The 17,034-nt window shown below is 35.1% G+C and overlaps 1 protein-coding gene across 3 annotated transcripts in view; it reads right to left on the bottom strand.

The window, feature by feature from the left end:
- Nucleotides 1–17,034, bottom strand: part of Pik3c2g (phosphatidylinositol-4-phosphate 3-kinase catalytic subunit type 2 gamma) — a 385,322-nt gene that overhangs the window by 202,353 nt on the left and 165,935 nt on the right. For all 3 annotated transcript variants that reach the window (XM_058576231.1, XM_058576230.1, XM_058576232.1), the window contains one exon: nt 6,739–6,833. In XM_058576231.1, coding sequence (XP_058432214.1) covers nt 6,739–6,833 — 95 coding nt within the window. The remainder of the gene's footprint in view (nt 1–6,738; nt 6,834–17,034) is intronic.

The following is a 17,034-nucleotide window of genomic DNA, read 5'->3' as shown; positions in this document are numbered from 1 at the left end:
AGCTATTAGATCCAAAGGTCTCAATTTCAAATAATATTTTTCTTTTCAGTTTTGTTTTCAAGGTAAGAGGAAACTACCTCTTTACTACTTCAATGAGTTCTTAATTATTGATAGAAAAAAGTTCAAACATTTAATGAGTACTTCAAGTTGCACTTTTTGGGAAGTAGATGTTGAGTTGGCAAGAGATCTGAATTGGGCATGAGATGTCATGAAAAGAGATTTAAATGTCAATTATTTAACCAGTTAGATGATTATCATTGGGTAAATCACTTCACTAGTTGAACTTCCTTTATAGGATTGGAGATGGTCTTTAGAGTCTCAGTTGATTCCCCCAATCCTATAACTCTTATTAGTATCTGGTAATCTATTAATTTTGAAACAATTTAAAATATTATTAGAAGATAAGGGTGATTTCTAAGCAGAATGGCTTTTTTGGGCCATATTTTTTATTGGCTAGAGAAAAACTAGTTGAGAAACATTGAATAACTATGCACTACAATGCTGCTTTTCAAGGGTTTCACCCAAATCTCTGGCATAAACTATGACAAAGTAGAGCTAACATTATCATAGGGAAATCAGATTACTATATAAGCAGGGACTGATGGAAAGTGGGTTAGGAAAGGTCAGTTCCCAAAGGCCCAACTCAGCCAGTATGTATGTACCAAATACTCATTTTTATTAGTATTCATTTTTTTTAACAAAATAGAAAGATTTAAAGGAAGAAGTAATTGAAACAGGAGATACATTAAAAATGGAGCTCTGTTAATGGCTTTTGCATAGATTTGTGGTAGAACTCTGTATGATTTTATTTTTATATATATTTAATAGCTATAATAATGTTTTAATGACATATGAAATTAATTGAAAATTATATAATGTATAAAAACTTTTATTAAAAGAACTACATAAAACCCCTATCAGAGAAAATATAAATAAAAGACATGAAACACCTATTCTTGTATTATTTCATAACTCAGAAACTGCACTAATGGATTTCACAGATTACTGTGTGAAAAAAGAAAACTTTCTTACTTTTTCCTGCAGATTGGTGGGCATAGAGAAGAAGTATTATGGGTTTAAGTGAGCTGCTTATTGTTGGATTCTGTCTGGTGTACAGTTTTCAGAGAACAACAGGGTGAAAGATGATTACAGCAGATCAATAATAAATGACAGCAAGACATATATTTCTCTTACAAAAGAATGAAGCAATATTTTATTATTTATTACATTGTAAAGGTAAAAAGGTGAATTAGTAGCAATATAATGATTCTTGAAAGTAAGGGATTGAGGCTTTAAAACCTCCTATTGATTCTGTATTATGTGTGCTCCACCACACTGCAATAGCTCCCTCCAGCACATCTCTTTATTCTTCACAGAGTATTTCAGACATCAAAGCAGAGGAGAGCATTTACCTCCTCTGTGTATTCATTTGTATGCCTTTATTAGTATTTAAAACTGACAGAATGGGAGCACACAGTTAGGTTTTTTGATTTACTTGATATCTGGTCTTGTCTCTGCTTGTATTTGGAAAAGGTCATAGGAAAAACTGTGAGATGGACAGAATTTGGTGTGACTTTTCTCCTACTCTGTCCCTGCCACATAGCCAGTGGGCTCTATCCTGCTGCCTGGATGCTGAGATGTTAGATTGTGAGCTTCTTAAGGCAAGGGCCACTCTTTGTTTTATCCTTAATAGTTCAACAGTATCTAGTATCTTAATGTTCAGCACACAAATGAACAAATGATTAATTTATCATAAAATTATGTTCTGAGTATATCTATTTTCATATTAGAAGAGAATCGCTGGAAGGCAACAATTGTTAACCTCAAGTAGTGACTCATAAATGAGATTTTCATGCATCAGGGGAGACATATATTGGGGAGGAGGAGAGAGGTAGATGTGTGACTTCAAATCACACCATGCAAAATTTCCACATTATTTTGCTTTATTTAAAGTAGTCCCTGATTTGAGAAATTGTCCCCAAATTCTAGATAAAAAGAGTTTGGGGAAGATTGTTTAAAAAAATGAATGGACAGATTTGGCATCATCTTGGGTAGCATATCAAAGCTGGTGGGTCCTTTCCTTACAAGAAGAACCGCTGACTTAATTCACTCTCTGGTTCTCCCACTGGTGTAGCAGACACTACAGCATCAGCTTGTTCTGGGGTCCTGGTTCCTGACTTCGGTCATTCCCTGACTTCTGCTCAAATTATCTTTGCTCTCCAGTTTTGCCTTTCTGGTAGTATCCATTGCTTACTTCTCATGGAGCCAGTCTCCTGAAATTACTCTGGCACTGCCTGATCATCATCTAGGGCTCAAGCAGCTCTCTTCTGCCCCCTTCTGTCAAAAGTCTGCATGTGTACAGCTGGGCCCTGACATACTCAAATTCTTTCATTCAATAGTAATTTATGGAATGTCTATAAAGAACCAAGTACCATCCTAGGTGCTTATGATATATCAGTACATAAAACAGAAAAAAATAAACCCCTGAACCAATAGAGCTTCAAATAGGAGCTCCATGTCAGGCTGTTCCCACATTTTGAAGGGGACACTCATGCACTTTAAATAACACCTATCAAAAAGAATAGCTATGCTACAAAACAGCTCTTTACCATATAGACTTTGATTCAAATTGGTTTTCTCATGGAACTTAGTCAATCTCATTACTAAACAGAGTGTGAAAACTGAGATATTGCTGTTCCACTGAGGACATGTCTCATAGCATACTCCAATTATTAAAAACATTCTGCCCTCTGTTACCCCCAGGTTCTACTTCATCCTCAGATTCAAATGAAGATTGAAAATATTTAAAAAATCCTATCCTTTCTGAATATGCAAGGACTTTTTTCCTTGTCATGATTTCTGTAAGCAGTACAGTATGACAGCTATTTACATAGCATTTACATTATATGAAGTATTATAGGTAATCTAGAGATGATTAAAGTATACGAGAGGATATATAGGTTATATGCACATAATACACCATTTTATATAAGGTCCTTGAACATCCACAGATTTTGGTATCTACTGGTTTCTGGAGCAAATCCCCAGCAGATACCAAGAGGTGATTGGATTTAAACTTGTCATCTGCATTAAGAAGTATTTATCTTAGGTCAGGTTTCCCAGAACAGCATAAAAGATAGGAATCTCAGTGCATATAATTTACCAAAAAGTACTTTTTAGGAAAAAACCTATGAGACAGGGAGGGAAGCATTGTAGAGAAGGGAAGAAATCAACAAAGAGGAGGTCTCAGGTCAAGTCTAGCCTTAATTCCATCTATGGGCATCTCTGGAATGTCAACTGCCCCATGGAGATTTCCAACTGTCCAAGCCAGGTGGCTACTTAAGCAGAGGATAGTTCTGCAGAGAAGGGGCGACAGTTGGTTAACATTCAGTACAGAAGCTGGGGGTGGATGCAGCAGCCAGGCAAAAGCAGTGAGGCTGTGGCACCAGCAGTGCGTTTCACAGAGCCTCAGGCAACCTGGTAATTTCAGATTCCATGGGATTGCCATAATGTGAAAATATTGCTGCCCTGAAAGATGGTCCTATGACTTCCTGTGTTTTAAAACATTTTTTAAAAAATGTCTATTGAGTTCCAAACACTGTGGTGGGATTCATATGTAGACGAGCATGGCACGTTTGTTTCATTAGCCATTACAGGGACGAGAAAGGGAAATGCACAGACCAGTGGAGATATGGAGGCAGTCTGAGATGATGTTGGGCAGAATCATGTACAGTACACAGTGGGATATGAAACGGGAGCCAAACAATTTCAGATGGTGGCTAGGAGGAGGGTCAAAGTTTCCTGGATGATATGACATCCTAGTCAATTTGTCTTTCCTGTGGTTGCACAAATTACCAAAAAAAAAAAAAAAAAAAAAAAAAAAGATGGCTTACCAAAAATTTATCCTCCCATCTCTGGAGGCTAGAAATTAGAAATAAAATCATTGACCAGGACGTGCCTCCTCCAAAGCTCTAGGGGAGCAGCTTCCAACTTTCAAGGCTCACGGTTTTCCTAGGGTTGGGAGTTGTTTCTCTACAATCCATGCCCCCATTTTTCTCATGACATTCTCTGCTGTGTGAATCATCTCTTCTACCTCTCCTGAGGTCACTTGTCATTGGATGTAGGGCCCATTGTGATACTTCAGGGAGAACTTGTCTCAAAATCTTTATCTTAATTCCATCGTCAAGGACCATTTTCCATACTGTCACAATGAACAGTTTCCTCAGGTTAGGATGTGAACATACTTGTTTGGGGGCCACCATTCAACCCAAAACATCACCATCAGTTAAATTGTGTCCTATCTTAAATGGAAAGCAGAACTGAATTTAAACTTAAAACCTTAAATAATTGATTGTAATAGGGATAGAAGCCTATAGGCATAAGCCCCAAATGCTGTGGTTGCCACGTATGGCCACCTTTCAGGGTGCTGGCTGAGAGGTAAAGCTTTTAGACTTTCCAAATCTGAAGCTTCTTGTTAACTCTCTTTTCTTAGAAAACAGGAACTGCGCATTCTATATTAACTCTTCCAGTGGAGAAGACTGGCAGTAAACCCAAGCTGATTTCCCATCTCAGAAAGGCTACCCAGAGTGATACCAAGTGTCTAGATGGTTTTAGCCTATTTGCTCAACATTTGGTGAACCAACCATCTGGTCAGTGAAAGTGGCAGGTGGAGTAGTGGAGTGGGGAGACTGTTCAGGAAGTAGAGGTTATAAGGCTTGGTAAATAATTGCTTGTGTTATTGGGGAACAGAGAAGACATCAAACCCTAGGTGAACAGAGCAAGATATTGAGAGTGTTGAACTAATATATTGACTCTGAAGAATCAGTAAGTAATTCATTCAAGTGAAAAAAAAACTCACTATAAAGTAATGGTTGATGGGTTTCTGCATTTGCTTGCCCCCCACCCTTCTTTTATATTACAGGCCATTGCTCTTTTAAAAGGATCCTAATTATCATCTTCTGAAGTTTTAGCTCAGACATTCTGCACAAGACACTTTCCACACATGACCCTTGACATCTGCGATTTTAACTCCATAATGATTTAAATATAAATATTATTTCATGCTTTGTCCACGTTCCATAATTCTTAATTTTTATTTTTTTAAAGAGATGTAGAAACTTCAATACATCTCCTCCTTTTCCTTTTCCTTTTTCTTTGTTCTTATAAACTCAGTCCTCAAAAATAAGAAATTCGTTTGTAATTTCTTTTCTATTCCTTCTATCTTACTCCTTGAATCTGTGAGAGGAGAAATGGTCTTTTTCATAAGGACGAGAAAGGCTATCCTCTCAACCCTTAGAAACAATGACATAATTGTATTTACTTACAAGTATGACATTGATCTACAACTTTGCACTCAGGGCTGCCTTTCAATGACTCTACTTTCCACACCACTTTAGCAGATGGAGGTAGAGCTAAGGCTGCACAAGTATGATATCAACCATTCATCAAATGGATAAATCCTTAATGTTGCATTCTAATTTTAATGTCTTTTTAAAGAAATTATCTTTCTATACTTTATATACTCTGATGCTGTATTTTGGTTTGAATATTAAACTTGAGATTATCACCAGGTCATGTTTTCATTTTAATAATACATGGGGGGAAAAAAGTTGAGTTTTAAGGAAGTAAAGATGGAGTCTGATGGAGTCCTTGTTGCATGCTGTGTGACACCACAGAGTGTACCCACTTAACTCCCCTCAGCAGCTGAGGAACTGAAGAGGCTAAGACTCCAGAGCTTTGATGAGAGTCTATTCAGTGAAGGGCCACTGCTAGTCAATAAATCCAATGCCTTACAATAGTTACATACTAGAGGAAATGCTCTGCTTCTTAAAGTAAGCATTTAACATGAAAATGATAACAGGTCAAATGTGGGCGCCTGAAAGTTCTTGTGCGTCTCCTCTGCTATGAAATGCTTGAGTCATTTTCCTGGTAAGAGTGAGCTCAATGTGAGTGATATTTCTTGAAGCAGAAAAACATGATACTCCAAACTGATGTGGACTTGCTGTTTTCCTATTAATTAACATTCTTAAGTAGCAACTGAAGCAAGTAAATTACAGCTGTCATGCATTCAAGAGAACAAAAGAAAAAAATCCATTTTCATCCCTAGGTCTTTGACATTTGTGATATAAATATTTTGAAACTGAACCTATAAGGTAGGTAATAAAACCAAAAGTAGACAAACATTGCATGCAAATAGCATCCTGTTCCATAAGATCAAGAGTAGGTGATAATGGGAGAAATTCTGATATCTCTTAAATAATTCTTGTTTCCTCACTAACAGTATTCTAAATTTATGCTTGAGAAAAATTGACTCTTCTAAGAATTTTCAGCAGAAAGAGTGTGTATTTTCCATGAGATTCCATTGTTTATAAATGAAACTGCACAGAAAGTACTTTCAAAACATAAGTTCTTCCAAGGCATTCACAGTCTTACAGCTAGTGTTAAATTGCAGTCCTCAATGAGTAGATATGACCACAAACATTAGTGATTTAAAACTATAGAGAAGGGGCCATCGAGATTAAAGTTCTGAGTGAGTTTAACTTGTTGTTTAATGGTAGCAATTGTCCATTCTGAAAATGATGATACTTAAATTATACTCATAAATAAAAATAACTTTGTACTTGGCTGAATTTTAAGTTGAGGTTTGTATCAATGACAAAGAAAAAAAATCTTCTCTGACTGTTCCACGGAAAAATTGACAATTAAAAAGGCACCCTAGCCTGTTTTAATTAATCTTACCAGTAAAGACGATGAGCCACCTGGATGCTTTGCAAGGAGCGGTGCAGTAGGAGTTCCACCAAAGGACTTTCAAGGTTCCATTCAAACTTGACAGCCTGCAGTAAGAAATAAAACCACTTTATAGCAGAACACAGAGGGACTGAGGAGCTTTGACAAAACTAGAGAAAACAACATTCAATAAAACAAAAACAACATTCCAATAAAGTGTTGATAATATATTTATATAAAATGCTGAATGCTTTTTAGTTGGTGTATGACTAATAACAGCACAACTTGGGTTTACATAGTCTTGTTTCCTTATTTATGCTTTAGGATCATAGGATAATAAATAAGAGCAAGTGCTTGGTGGAGTTCAATCATGCCCTGAGGCTGCAATCCTGGCACAAAAAATAATATCATGAACAGTATCTCTGGAATATAAAAAATGGTATTATTAAGAAATAGATATTTCTACGCATTTGGAAATAAAATTACTGAACACTCAAAGCTTCAACAGAAATCACTGACATTTCAGTATTAACCTGCAGACCTTGAAGTTTTGCTTCAAATTTCAAGGCTAATTGTTACTACCATAACATATTCCCAAATCCTTTCTTTTGTCTCCATGTGAACAGCTCTCTAATATGTATATTCACTCTGATAAAAGACATGGATAACCATGGCAGCCCCAGATGTCCTCAGGAACCTAATTCAGACCTGTACCTGCCTTCTGTAGGAACTATACCTGAATCCCCACCATTGTCCCAGCAATCAGTATGTGAAAATGAAAACCAAGTTCTCTTCATAAAAGTGCTCATTCCTGTTTGAGAGGCAAAGCTTCTACCTTTAGTTGTTCAATAAGCCATTTAAGTCTCCCTCCCCATTTCTCTCTCACACACACATATACACATTACACACACACACACACACACACACAGTTTGAGCCAAGTTTTATACCACAGTACAGAGAGCAGAAAAAAGTGGGTACTATATTAATTCACACACACACCTGAAGAAACACCTCAGAATCTAAATACCCTCAAGGATGGAAAAGTTATAAATTTCTGAGGTGTGAGAGTGCCGAAGATGATTTCAACAAATTTGCATAGCCTCCTAACACTGTCTGAATGCAGAAAGACATTAACATTAACTAGCCTTAAACTGCAGTCATGGGTTTTTCTTTCTTACCTGCTGATTAGGTCATGGATTTTGTTTATGCTCTAGTTGTAAACATATAATATGGGCATATGAGCAGGAGATATGTCTCAGAATTTACTTCTATGCTTGCCTTATAATTTCTTCCCATCACTTCTTCTTAAACACAGTAACTATTTATAGCTCTTGGATTGCCTCCCTTGCTTACAAACTCCTTGCTTTACTATCTACTGATGCAATTTCCCTTAAATCCTGTATCACCCATTTCAGGCGCACAACACATTATTTTGAACTCTGTGTTTGGAAGTTACCTGCATAGTTACATCCTATAGTTAATATTGACATCTGACATCTGACATCTAACTCTCCAGATAGGACAATATCTGCATTTAAAAACACACAAACAGCTGGGTGGTGATGCATGCCTGTAATTCCAGTAGCTCAGTAGGCTTACTTGATGCCTAGTTATGAACCTTTCTGTTTTCACTGTGGTCTTAGAGTTCTTTCTCTCTGCTTGAATGTAGTCTTCATCATTTTAGCATAGAAATCCATAACAAAATAACATGATTCCAGAAAATAGTCAACAGGGATAGACCTTAATGTGTTGAAAAGTTTTAAGATCAGGGTGAAACATTAAAGTCATATGGTAAACTTTACAGTGAATATTAAGAAATTCTTCCCAGTTTTTGTTTATTTTCTAGTCTCATATATTTCTTCCCATCTCAGAATGTTATGGGCCAGCCTATATGGGCAATGACGAAAAAGACTCCATTTTGCCCTGAGACTTCATGTCATGTAAGAAATCCTTCTCCCATGGAAAGCCCCACATCTGTGTCCATCAACAGTTGCTCAGCAGAGCATGTTTGGCAACACAAAATGGCAATTCTTAGACAATGTAAAAGTGTTCTGTCTTTAGCTCCTGTTTTTCTTGGACAATGTACTCTCTCAGAGATTGATTGCCTGGATTTTAGTAACAATTCTTTAACTTGTACTCAACTAGGGACTTTTTGGCCCACTCACATTTCTGCTTATGATTTTAGATCTCATGATATTTGTTTATGGTTTTGAATCATAGCAACAGCCACTTATACTTTAATATGGTTTTGGACTATAAAAGGTAGACTCAAACCCTGGGATGGAGTCGAAGGTTATAGACTTGCAGCTTACCTATTGGCCCAGCAGCTGGTGGATCTGGACCACCAGCTGGTGATTTATTGCAATCTCGCCTTAACAAGAACATGTTGTAAACTTTACTTTTAATTAGGACACAGTTGCAGCTTTATTTAATTTTACCCTCTGTGTGTTTGCTATGTTGGATTCAGTGTACGAGTTTTCTTATAAACTTGATTTGCAGGAAGGTGGCTCTCAGAGAACTTCTGGTGTCAACTGTACTGGTTATGATGGGGCCATCAAATGAGTTTACTCTACAGGTACTTCAGTAAGAATGTACTATTTTCAGTTGGGTTAGAAATGATATGTAGCCCCTACCCATGAGCCATGAGATGAATAGTGATCAACAAGTTCAAACTTTTTTTTTTCTTTTATCAATACTATACTGGCAAGTTGAGGGAAGTACTATGAAGATTGGTAGGTGTAACTATATAGTTTAGCTATATCTAAACCAGGTCTCTCTCTTTAGGAGGACTCAGGACAAGTTCACGTACATGTGCAAAGTAATATGGCACTAGAGTTTATTTATAGGTGCTTTTCCATTTTCTTAGAGTTTTTTAAAATCAGTGGTCAAAAACTGAGGCACCTGACATTAAAAATAACTTCTAACTCTCCAGATAGGACAATATCTGCATTTAGAAAACAAACAAACAAATGGGTGTGGTGGTGCATGCCTGTAATCTCAGTAGTTCAGGAGGCTGAGGCATGAGAATGTGTGTTCAAAGCCAGCCTCAGCAACTTAGGGAGGCCCTAGCAACTCAGAGAGACTCTGTCTCTAAATAAAATATAAAAAAGAATTCAGTTTGTGGCTCAATGTTTAAGTGACTCTGGGTTTGATCCCTGGTACAAATTAATTAATTAATTAATTAATTAATTAAAAATAAACAAAGCAGAAAGACCTTTTCAGTCCTCTTAGAAAAAGATTTATTTGTGTAGTTTGGATTTTCAGTCATTTACATGCTCAATTGTAAAATGTTTAATTTAATTTTTAATCTTTCATCATATTCAGATATGTCAGACTCTTCTCATATTTCCTCATAATTTATATTCTTTTCTAAAATGAATTTGATATTATAATATTTGATGTGACTAAAATGTGCTAGTTGGCAACAGAATTTGGGTATTAGAAATTACTTCTGTAAGATTTATAATCAATCTTACAATTCTCTATGGGAAAGGCAAGGAGCTCATAAATTATTTTTCCTCAATAATAGTCTTTAAAAATTTGTTCTTTTTAGTTATAAGTGACACTAGAATATATTTTGACATTTCATACATAAAATGGAGCATAATTCACCATTTTTGTAGTTGTACATGATGTGGAGTTACACTAGTCATTAATATAGGAACATAGGAAATTTATGTCTGATTCATTATACTGTCTTTTCCATTCCCATCCCTCCTACACTTCTCCCCACATTCCCAGCCTATTGTAAGTCAGTGTCCACATATCAGAGAGAACATTTGGCCTTCGGTGTTTTGGGATTCAATTAAGTCATCATCTGCATATCAAAGAGAATATTTGGCCTTTGGTTTTTGGGGTTCAACTTATTTCACTTAGCATGATTGCCTCTAGTTCCATCCTTTTACTAGCAAATGCCATAATTTCATTCTTCTTTATGGCTGAGTAATATCCCATTGTGTATACATACCACATTTTCTTTATCCATTCATATATTGAAGGGTCCCTAGATTGGTTCCATAGTTTACCTCTTGTGAATTGAACTGCTATAAATATTGATGTGACTGAGTCACTATAGTATGCTGATTTTAAGTCCTGTTGGCATAAGCTGAAGAGTGAGATAACTAGCTTAAATGATGGTTCCATTTCAAGTTTTCTGAGGAATCTCCATACCGCTTCCCAGAATGGTTGTACCAATCTGCAGTCCCACCAGCAACGTATGTACGTTTTCCTCCACACCCTCGCCAACATTTATTGTTACTTGGATTCTTGATAACTGCCATTCTGACTGAAGTGAGATGAAATCTCAGTGTAGTTTTAATTTGCATTTCTCTAATTACTAGTGATACTGAACATTTTTTCATATATTTGTTGACCATTTCTTCTGTGGTGTGTGTTCAGTTCCTTTGCCATTTATTGGTTGGGTTATTTGTTGTTTTTTAAGTTCATAAGGTTGTTTATATATCTTGGATATTAATGCTCTATATGAGGTGCATGTGGCAAAGTTTTTTTCCCATTCTGCAGGCTCTCTTTTAATGTTCTTGATTGTTTCCTTTGCTGAGAAGAAACTTTTAGTGTGATATAATACTACTTATTGCTTTAGGAGTCTTATTGAAGAATTCAATACCTAAGCTGACATGACTGAGATTTGGGCCTATGTTTGCTTCTAGTAAGTGCAGGGTCTTTTGTCTAATGCCAAGGTCCTTGATCCACTTAGACTTGAGTTTTGTGCAGGGTGAGAGATAGAAGTCTAATTTCATTTTATTTCCTAGCACCATTTGTTGAAGAGGCTATCTTTTCTTCAATGTATGTTTATGGTGCCTTTGTCCAGTATGAAATAACTGTATTTGTCTTCTATTCTGTAACATTTGTCTTCATGTCTGTTTTGGTGCCAATATCATGCTGTTTTTGTTACTATAGTTCTGTTGTGTAATTTAAGATCTGGTATTGGGATGCACCCAACATCACTCTTTTTGCTCAGGATTGCTTTGGCTATTCTGGGCCTCTTATTTTTCCAAATGAATTTCATGACTGCTTTTTCTATTTCTATGAAGAATGTTACCAGAACCTTAATGGGAATTGCATTAAATCTGTTTAGTGCTTTTGGTAGTAAGGCCATTTTGACAATAATAAATCTTACTATCCAAGAACATGGGAGATCTTTCCATCTTCTAAGGTTTTCTTCTATTTATTTCTTTAGTGTTCTGTAGTTTTCATTGTAGATGTCTTTCACCTTTTTTGTTATATTGATTCTCATATATTTTCTTTGAGGTTATTGTGAATAGTTTTCCTAATATTGTGAATTAGTTTTCCTAATTTGTCTTCCAGTTGATTCATCACTGATGCATAGGAATGCAATTGATTTATGGGTATTAATTTTACATACTGCTACTTTGCTGAATTTGTTTATGAGTTCCAGGAGTTTTCTGGTGGAGTTTTTCAGATCTTCTAAATATAGAATGATATCATTGGCAAATAGTGATAATTTGAGTTCTTTTCCTGCCCATATCCCTTTAATTTCTTTCTTTTGTCTAATTGTTCTGGCTATAGTTTCCAGGACTATGTTAAATAGAAGTGGTGAAAGAGGGCATCACTGTCTTGTTCCAGTTTTTAGAGGTAATACTTTCAATTTTTTCCTCCATTTTGAATATGTTAGCCTTGGTTTTAGCATATTTAGCTTTTGCAATATAGAAGTATGTTCCTACTATCCCTAGTTTTTCTAGAGTTTTGAATATGAATGGATGCTGTATTTTACCAAATGCATTTTCTGCATCTCTTGAGACCATCATGTGATTCTTATCTTTATTGATGTGATGAATTATGTTTATTGATTTCCATATGTTGAAACAACTTTGCATCCTTTGGATGAACCTCACTTGATTATGGTGCACTATCTTTGTAATATGTTTTTGTAAGTGATTTGCCAGTATTTTATTAATAATTTTTGCATCTATTTTCATCAGGGATATTGGTCTGAAATTTTCTTTCCTTGATGTTTCTTTGTCTGATTTTGGTATTAGGGTGATAATAGCTTCAGAGAATGAGTTTGGAAGGGTTCCCTCCTTTTCTATTTCATGGAATAATTTTAGGAGGATTGGTGTGTATTCTTCTTTGAAAGTCTGATAGAACTCAGCTGAGAGTCCATCTGGTTCTGGACTCTTCTTTCTTGATAGGCTTTTGATGAAATCTTCAATTTCATTGCTTGAAATTCATCTGTTTAAAATTTCCTATGCCCTCCTGATTAAATTTGGGTAAGTAATATGTCTCCAGAAATGTGTTGAAGTCTTCACAATTTCTATTTTATTAGAGTATAAATTGTCAATATAGGTTATGGTTATCATCCATATTTCAGTAGTGTCCATTGTGATATTTCCTTTTTTCATCACAAACTTAGTAATTTGAGTTTTTTCTCTTTCTTTGTTAGTTTGGCTCAGAGTTTATCAATGTTATTGATTCTTTCAAAGAATCAACTTTTTATTTTGTTGATATCTTGGATTGTTTCTTTTGTTTCAATTTCATCTCTGATTTTAATTGTTTACTATCTTCTACTGCCTTTGATGTTGATTTGTTCTTTTTTTCTAGGGCTTTAAGATATAATGTTAGGTTATTTATTCATTGACTTTCTATTCTTTTAATAAATGAGCTCAGTACAATTAACTTTCCTGTTTTCACTGCCTTCATAGTGTCTCAGATATTTTGATATGTTGTATTGTTTTCTAATTTACCTCTAAGTATTTTTGTTATTTAATCCCTGATTACTTCTGCTATCAATTCATCATTTGATAGCTTATTATTTAGTCTCCAGTCAATATAGTAGTTTTTATTTTTTATTTTATTGTGGGTTTCTGATTTCATTCCATTATTATCTGGTAGAATGCAAGGTATTATTTATATTTTTTTGTACTTGCTAAGGGTTGATTTGTGGCCTAAGTTATGTTCTATTTTAAAGAAGGATCTATGTGCTGCTGAGAAGAAAGTGTATTCAGACATTGATGACTGCAATATTCTATATATGTCTGTTAAGTCTAAAGTATTAATTGTAGTTTTTACTTCTATAGCTTCTTTATTTAGTTTTTGTTTGGTGGATCAATCCAGAAGTGAGAGAAGTGTGTTAAAGTCACCCAGTGTTATTGTGTTTGATTCTTGAAATTGAGAAGGGTTTGTTTGATGCACTTAGGTAGTCCAATTTTGGGAACATAAATATTTACAATTGTTATGTCTTGTTATATGATTCCCTTCAGTGATATGAATGGTCTTTTTTGTCCCTCCTGATTAATTTTGGCTTAAAGTCCATTTTACCTATATAAGAAAAAAACCCCTGCTTGTTTACAAGATCCATGTGAATGACATTTTTTTTCTATTCTTTTACCTTCAGTCTGCAGAAGTCTTTGTCAGTGAGTCTCTTGGCAACAGCATGTTTTTGAGTCTTGTTTTTTAATCCAATATTCCGTCTATATGTTTTGATTAATGAGTATAAGCCATTTATATTCAATGTTATCATTGAGATATGATTTTTATTCTGTGTCATTTTGATTTATTTCTGGTTTTTAATTTGAATTAATTTCTCCATTGATTCATTGTTCTTTTAGTGTAGTTTTTCACATTGGTAGTTTTCACTTTTATTTTTCCTTTCTTCTTCATGAAATATCTTATTTAGTATGTTTGTACTGAAGGCTTTCTAGTGAATTCTTTTCACTTTTTTTTAATCTAGGAAAGTTTTTATTTCATCATCAACTCTGAAGCTTAATTTTGCTGGGTATAGCATTCTTGGCTGGCATCCATTCTCTTTCAGATCTTAGTATATATCATTCCAATACCTCCTAGCTCTGAGCCTGTGTTGAGAAAACAACTGAAATCTGGATTGGTTTTCCTCTAAACATTAACTGTCATTATTCTCTGGCAGCCTTTAAAATTGTATCCTTTTTCTGTATATTAGGCTTTTTCATAATAATGTGTCTTGGTGTGGATCTGTTGTAATTTTGTATATTTGGAGTTATGTAAGCCTTCTATATTTGCTTTTCCATTTCATTCTTTAGGTTTGGGAAATTTTCTGATATTATTGCATCAAAAAGATTGTACCTTCCTTTTGTTTGTATCTCTGACTCTTCATCTATCCCAATACATCTTCAATTGGGTCTTTCAGGTTATCCTATATTTCTTGGAAGTTCTGTTTATGGTCACTTTACATCTTTTCTCCATGGTCAATTTTGTTTTCAAGATTATATATTTTCATTGCCTGAAATTCTTGTCTTCCAAGTGATCTAGTCTGTTGGTGATGCTTTCGATTGAATTTTTAATTTAGTTTATTCTTTCCTTCATTTTGAGGATTTTTAAAAATTTTTTATTTATATATAACAGTGGAATGCATTATAATTCTTATTACATAAATAGAGCACAATTTTTCATATCTCTGGTTACATACAAAGTATATTCACACCAATTTGTGTCTTCATGTATGTACTTTGGATAATAATGTCCATCACATTCCGCCATCATTTCTAACACCATGCCCCCTCCCTTCCCCTCCCACCCCTCTACCCTATCTAGAGTTCATCTCTTTCTCCCACGATCCTCCTCCCTACCCCACTATGAATCAGCCTCCTTATATCAGAGAAAACATTTGGCATTTGGTTTTTTGAGATTGGCTAACTTCACTTAGCATTGTCTTCTCAAACTCCATCCATTCACCTACTAATGCCATGATTTTATTCTCTTTCATTGCTGAGTAAAATTCCATTGTGTTTATATGCCACAATTTTGAGGATTTCTGCCTGTGTTATTTTTCTCCCAAATCTCTCTTTATTGAAGTGATCTTTTACTTCCTGATTTCATACCTTATACCTTTCTTTACTTTGCAGATAATTTAACTATGTACATTATAAACTCCTTCACTGACATTTCTTCCACTGTGGTGTCCATGGATTCCCTTATTGAAGTACCTTGGTTTGTTTGGGGCAGTTTGTTCCCTTGCTTGTTCATGCTGCTTGTGTGTCTACCAATCCAACAGTATCTATGTGAAGCAACAGAGTTTCTACCCTGTGGACTTACAGTGTCCCTGAAGGTGTCTAGTACGTCACTTGCTGAGAAGCTGCCTGTCTTCTTCCTTGGTTTCATACCATGAAGCATCCTGGAAAGCAACCTTCTGTATTCTGCCATCTTAAAAACCCTCAAGAAGTTCATAAATTCTGAGAAAAATTGTTTTTTACCTAACATTTATTTAATGTTTTCCACATACAGTTATGAAAAGATTTTATCATAAATATATTTTCTCTGCTTTAATTAATAAATGAAATCACTTTTAAAAAATTCCATTTTGGCTTTTATATGCCTTTTTGTTGCTGTATGAGTTTTGGCTAAATAATGTCCGCATTGTCATATGAGCTATAACTCAGTTCTTTGACTAAATTACAATATCACTTTTAAGTTCTTTATTGTTGATTCATTGGAAACTTAAAAAAATTTATTTTAAATAAATGACAGCAGAATGCATTACAATTCTTATTACACATATATACCACAAGTTTTCATATCTCAGTTTGTATATAAAGTATGTTGACACCCAGTTCAAGTTTTCATACATGTACTTTGGATAATGATGTTTATCATATTCCACCATCCTTGGTAATCCTCTGTCCCCTCTCTTTCCCTCCCACCCCTCTTCCCTATCTAGAATTCATCTATTCCTCGCATGCTGTCCCTCCCTACCCCACTATGAGTCAACCTCCTTATATCAGAGAAAACATTTGGCATTTGTTTTTTTGGGGATTGGCTAACTTCACAGTATTATCTTCTCCAATGTCATCCATTTACTTGCAAATACCATGATTTTATTCTCTTTTATTGCTGAGTAAAATTCCATTGTGTATATATGCCACATTTTTTAAAAATCTATTCACTCACTGAAGGACATCTAGGTTAGCTCCACAGTTTAGCTATTGTGAATTGTGCTGCTATATACATTGATGTGGCTGTGTCCCTGTAGTAAGCTGTTTTTAAGTCCTTTGGGTATAGAATGAGGAGAGCGATAGCTAGGTCAAATTGTGGTTACTTTCCCAGCTTTCCAAGGAATCTCCATACTGCTTAGAGACTCTGCATATAATAGAAGAAAAAGTAGGCCCTAATCATCATGTGGGATTAGGCCCCAACTTCCTTAATATGATTCCTATAGCACAATAATTAAAACCAAGAATCAATAAATGGAAGGGATCGAACTAAAAAGTTTCTTCTCAGCAAAAGAAACAATCTGTGAGGTGAACAGAGAACCTACATCTTGGAAGCAAATTTTTACCCCTCACACATCAGAGCACTAA

Source organism: Marmota monax, unplaced genomic scaffold (genome assembly GCF_021218885.2).
Source record: "Marmota monax isolate L192 unplaced genomic scaffold, Marmota_monax_Labrador192_F-V1.1 WCK01_AAM20220418_F8-fsc00012, whole genome shotgun sequence".
NCBI classification, from domain to species: Eukaryota; Metazoa; Chordata; class Mammalia; order Rodentia; family Sciuridae; genus Marmota; species Marmota monax.
Note: the sequence above shows the minus strand (reverse complement) of the source record. Positions and strands in the feature narration are given on the sequence as shown.